The sequence below is a fragment of the Sabethes cyaneus genome, chromosome 3, assembly GCF_943734655.1.
Source record: "Sabethes cyaneus chromosome 3, idSabCyanKW18_F2, whole genome shotgun sequence".
Taxonomy (NCBI): domain Eukaryota; kingdom Metazoa; phylum Arthropoda; class Insecta; order Diptera; family Culicidae; genus Sabethes; species Sabethes cyaneus.
Window position 1 is genome coordinate 185,452,222 of NC_071355.1, and position 6,000 is coordinate 185,458,221.

At 39.1% G+C, this 6,000-nt stretch overlaps 1 protein-coding gene across 3 annotated transcripts in view; it reads left to right on the top strand.

Moving 5' to 3' along the window:
• Nucleotides 1-5,339, top strand: part of LOC128743911 (cell adhesion molecule Dscam2-like) — a 765,320-nt gene extending 759,981 nt beyond the window's left edge. For all 3 annotated transcript variants that reach the window (XM_053840604.1, XM_053840603.1, XM_053840606.1), the window contains exon 9: nt 1,676-5,339. In XM_053840604.1, the coding sequence (XP_053696579.1) occupies nt 1,676-1,926 (251 nt within the window). In that variant the 3' untranslated portion in view covers nt 1,927-5,339. The remainder of the gene's footprint in view (nt 1-1,675) is intronic.
• Nucleotides 5,340-6,000: the final 661 nt, after the last annotated feature.

Genomic DNA, 6,000 nt, shown 5'->3' on the forward strand with positions numbered 1-6,000 from the left:
TGGAGTTAGCGTTTACAAAGTCTCCGGGCACTAGATCTTAATCTTAATGTTTTGATTCGAATGACATTTTCACGCGGAGACGAGATATTGATATTGAGGCCCTCATCAAAATCGCTAGTTCAAATTCATTTAAGAACAGCTGCCGAATTGTTGCGGATCCGAAAAAACGTGGTTGTCAAAGTTTGAGTCTCATTCTTCTGTAAACGGAACAGGAATGTCCTGTTGTCAGCACTGGCTAGCATCAACTGATGGCAGCTGTCACTGTGACCAGAGAGCTTGACCGTAACGATGTTACGAATGTCGACGTCTCTGACAGTAACGATGTAGGGATGTCCACGAATGTGTTTTTAAACCGATGTAGGGATGTCCACGGATGTGTGGGGATTTGTTTTTAAACCTAGAATGTTCAATTATATTTATATTTGGAAAGATTACATCGTGGAAATATACGAAAATAAGCGTGAGCCATTCAGAATTTTTCTCCGATAGCAAATTTTCATTTGTTCGAAGATTAGTTCACAAGAGAGTGCTTACTACTCTTACTACGTATCATGGCCATATACCTTTCTCTTAAAATCTTTTCTTCCAAGTTTTTGTTTATCAATTTATATTTATTCATTCTGTCTAACTATAGAGTAAGGAGGGGTAAAAGTGCGATGGGGGTCAAAGTGCGGTTCAACGATTTATTGGTGCAGATTCTGAGTAAATTGACTACATTGGCATGGATGAGTGACTACTTTGACAGCTTGAATCTAACGTTAACTTTGGTTACTTACGAAGCATAGTTGCTGAGTTATGTGCAAATGTTATTTTAGGGCGGTTTTGATGTAATTTTTCGTTATACGGCAAATACGATATTAACAGGAAGATATTACTTGTTAAAAATTTGGAGCAGCGTTTTACATCACTCACATATCTGTTTTGAAAATAAGGTGAAAAGAATTTACAAAATATATTTCGCTTTCCCATAATTTAATCTAACCATGTCAAGCGCCTAGCGGGGTAAAAGTGCGATTCACGAACGGGGCGAAAGTGCGATTCATGGACGAGCCCAAAATGTATAGCTAATTATATACAGCTTTAGGCACTATATTACAGATACTAGAAATAGAAGATCTGCAGAAAACTCTGTGCTCTACAGATGTTGGCCGAAGGAAAACAATGTTTTTCCGCTGATGAAACAAAAAACAAACATTTGGAAAAGTTTCGATCTAACGGAGGCTGCAATACACTAGCGCAAAATAGGAAAGGTGCAAATTGAGAATATTCCTTACCGAAACATAACGCAGATTGAAGATATTATGGTTTTGTAGCTACTATTGTGCTAATTTCATGGATTGGAGCTTCGCACTTTTGCCCCACGGTATTCGTACTTTTGCCCCGCTAGTGGGGTAAAAATGCGAATCGGCACTGGATCAGAAGAGATAAGAATTTATTTTGCGAAACACTATTACCGCAGATGATTTATAATTGAATGTGAATACAGTTACTGCATCATTATAAAATATATTATGTTGTTCTCCTTCTTTATATCTCACGAAAATTGATGACATCTTCAAATATCGCACTTATGCCCCGCCCTACTCTAATATATCAAATATATCTGATATCTGAATGTTTGCTATTTGACATTTAAAAAAAACTTCAAAGTACTGTTTGCTCTTTTCTCTTGCAGATTCATCGTCGTATCACGATGTAAGCGGTCTACCGGATCCATACCTAGAGCACCATCAGCTTCACTCCCCCCAGCAAGACCAGGAAGATAGTAATTCTCTCCTACAGCACCAGCAACAGCAGCACCAGGTGCAGCAGCAACAACAACAACAGCAACAGCAAATGTCCCTTAACTACGACGAAAACCTGGAGAGTGGCTACTCGACGCCCAACTCCCGGAATCGACGCGTGATACGAGAAATAATTGTCTGAGAACAGCCTAGGGTGCGTTTCGCCAACGGAACGTGCCTGTGAATCGTCTGCTCCAACTGCTAATTCCTTCGCTACTAGAACTACTATCAACCAAACCGAACAGTGGCAGCGCTCTAACTTGTTTTTACTATGTAAATATAGTAAATCACACAAGAAACCCCCCGCCCCCCAACCCGAACTGCTGTACTTATATAATTATAATTACAAAAGAAAAAAGGAAGAGCATTGGATGCATCTTCCAAAGTTAGGTAAAATTAATTATCCTGTTAGCAAAATGGCCAACAGATTGGCAACGGTTGTGTGGCGAGAATCGTTGTAGTAAGTTCGCAAAATAAAAACACCCCGACCCTATTTATAGAGGCAATGTTTGTCGAAAATCAGCTCACGCTATAGGACGTTTAACTGCCCGACAAATTACTATTATCGCATTGTATTACCTGCCTCGCTTCCTTTTATTAACATTAAATAAATAACAGCAAATAACAGGCAATCGGGAAAACGTCACCGAAAAATAAAACGAAACCAATTGCATTTGCTCTGTAGTCACTACAGAGTAAATGAACATTGTTTGCATTGATGCGTATGCCGGTTAATTGTCATTTCATATCATATCGCTGCTGGCAGTTTGTTCGCATTATGACGCATAAAAGCTTCAACGGCAGCAGTCACACGCCTAGCTACACAGACAAACACATATGTATGTAATGCACACATACGAAAATAATGAGGAAAGAAACTGCGTTTTTCCGGTTTTCCCAGCCGCCTCAACCACAGTGAAGTGTATACTTTATTGCATTGATTTACTAAGCCCACCTTCACAGGCTCGTCCCGCAACCGCTGCCAACTGACGCTAGAATATGTAATGTTTTATTCGTTTATAATTTTAATTAAATTGTATCATTATATACATAAAGATACGTGCCCTTAAACGGAATATAATTCGATTGCGAATTATACGAGCGAAAGAGAACACGAATCGTCGACTGGTCGAGCGACTGAGCGAGAGTGAAACCGGGGGCAGGAAAAACCACGACTTAACGTACTTCTGTAAACGTTTCAGTGTATTCGAGAACGAGTGAGGAATAATATTTTATATGAAAAAAAAATTACCGGTGTTTAAGCATTTGCACAAACATAACGTTAAAACCCAGTCACAGCAAATGTCATCAAACACATAATTGCCTACCTAGTTATATCAAACTGTTTCGAGGTACGGAACACTTTTTACACGCCGAACAGAGCTAAGAAAGCAGAACTTTATTTTAAACTTGAAACAAAATACAATTGTTTGCGAAGCAGCAAAAAATCTGTGTATAAAGATCGAATTTATCTAGGGTCAAGCGAAAAAAAAGGATAGCGAAAGCAACTATATAACTAAAATGATATAGCTGTATTTTATCTCGAGAAATTGTTTTAAACCCAACTCAACCACACAAAAACCTACGCCATCTACACTAAAGAAAATATTGCAAACATTGAAGAAGGAAAAAAAAACAAAAGAAACATCGCTGTTTCTCTGTACATGTGAATCGTCGTGTGTGTGATAAAAAAAAACCGCAAAACAAACCATATTTTACGCAAGAAAAAAACTATCCAAAAACCGCGGAGTCCTGTGAGCTGGCAGCACTGCTGTCGCACAGCCTGCCCAGCCCATGCGACCCGTGTCTGGCGCAGTTAGTAGTGAACCGATACCGATGATGATGATAATGTGTACCAGTTGCAGCATTTTGTTTGCCCGCTACGAGGTTCTATTTTTCTGTACAGTACCTAGTTGTTGGATATTACAAATTGCATGAATCTCCCCTCTCTGTACAAACCGAACGGCTTACGTGCAAATGCATATTTTAAACAGTGACAAACATGCGCGCGATTGTAATGATGATTCATTTTAGTTTTGGGGTCGATGTATTGTGATGTTTTATTTACAAATTTTAATGTAATTCCTGCAATCATAGAGTTTCCAACCGAATCGGGTTGCTTTACGTTAGTAACCAAAATCCTTGCCATGTGATAGGGCAAATCGTTTTCAGCGTGAAACCACGTGTTTGACTGATATAGTGAAAACTACCACCCTACTGGACACAACGCAAACTCACTCTCCCACGGAAAGTGTAACGTATCGGTAACGGTAACGCGAAACGTACAAACGACCCAAAATGGTTTGTGTCCTGGGAAGCGTTCGACCAGATTCAACGCAGAGCAAATGGTGGTGGTATAATTGTGCTCTTCTCACGCGCGATTGCTTTGCTAGGCTACCATGCGTCTCCTTTACCAACAACAGCATGCGTTCGCGGTAGAATTAAAACTACCGAAGCCTTTGGCAAGACTCAATACGTTTAATTAGATTTACCTTACGATATTTAATTTCAATCCAAAAAGTATTTTTAACAGTTTATTTGTTGTTATGTATGTTTGTATGATCTCGCACAAATTTATGTTCGCAATATGCTATAATATAATGTGTCACTGTCACTCGAGAAGCAAAACAAGAAAGAAAGAAACGATGATATTGTTTTGTGTACTCTTCCGCTAAATTTAACTCAATGTATTAACATTTAAAATTAAAACTCCTCCCAAGAGCACAGGAACAAACAATTGATGTAGATAAATTTCTTGTTTTTAGATAGGCAGCCTATTCTATCATTTGCCAAGCCTTACCGGATAAGAACAGCTACTAAACACAGCGAAAGCAAATAGAAGAAAACACTGGCTTTTAAAGAACAAAAGAAACAAGGATTAAACTTTGCAGTTAGGTGGGTGTGCGTCACTTTATGTAAATTGAGAAGCAGAAAGTGCTCTGTAGCTTTAAGAATTCTTCAATTCTGCAACTGAATATACTTGTCCATAAATGTACACCTGATCCGTACCGATGATGGGGAATCCTATAGCAGAGTGTGGAACCGGAATACCTTGATGGACAGTATAGAATCACGGCGTTTAATTAGGTCGAGAGAAAAATAAGCATTTGTAAATATACCGTTTAAGTTTAGGGCAAACCAGAAGACAGTTAAGCAGCTGCAGCAGCACGAAAGATGCAGCATCACTAATTATAAAAGCAAGAAGGTGCGGACGAGAAAAAAAAAACCAAGAAACTAGTCTGGAGCAAGAAAACGCTGCTAACCAACCAACCGCGCTAAATGAGGAAATTATCTTACATATGCTGAGGCTACAACACTGTGGCAGAAAAAGTTAATTAGCATTGCATCGCAGGAACGGAAGAACTATCTCCTGCTGGCTGCTGTGCGATTTGCGAACGCGCGCGCACGGTTCGCAGCATTTTCTTACTCTAGGCCCGAGCGTGGAAACCGCGCGTGAACGTATAACATTGAAAAACTGTCCGTGAGGAATGGAAAAGTTTTAACAGATTAAGAAAAATATGTACGCTATTATATGAAGAAACACACTGGAAGAAAGAAGAGAAACTATGAGAAATAAAAACTTTTTTAATGTAAATAATATAGGAGAGTTTCCACTGTAGTTGCTCATATCACGGCTCGTTTTCGTCGTCTAATGTGAAAATAAGACTAAGGTTTGCCACTTCTTTAGCCCGTGAATGCCGGAAGTAGTAGCTCACTTAGTGTTTGAATATTCTTTTGAAAGAGGGTCCTTCTTCTCAAAGTGCAAGCTTATGTTTTTCCATACCTTTTCAATTTCAGCGAAACTTCTACAATGTGCTATTTTTTCATGAATTTTGTTTTTTCCATCTCTCAAAGCATTTCGCTTTACGAAGGTGCAACTACGATGTGTGTGGTCCTTCATGCTCATGCTCTTGCTCTCCCAAGGCATTTCGCTTTATAAAAATGCTTTTATTTTATTTGATAGCAACTCATTCAACAAAACATCATCATCTGCTGAGATTAATTTATTTATACTTTATGCCAATATTGTCCACCAAACTGTGGATTATCGTTTATTGTCGCCAATAACAATATCATTCATGCTAGAGCATGCCACTGTCCTGCATTGTACTCTTACACAGTAGCTGAGACGTCATACGCCTATTCCCCGGGTGAGGGGTAACTCAAACTGAGTCTGTCTTCAAGCGAGTGGCTGAATGATATGCTCTATCCCAAA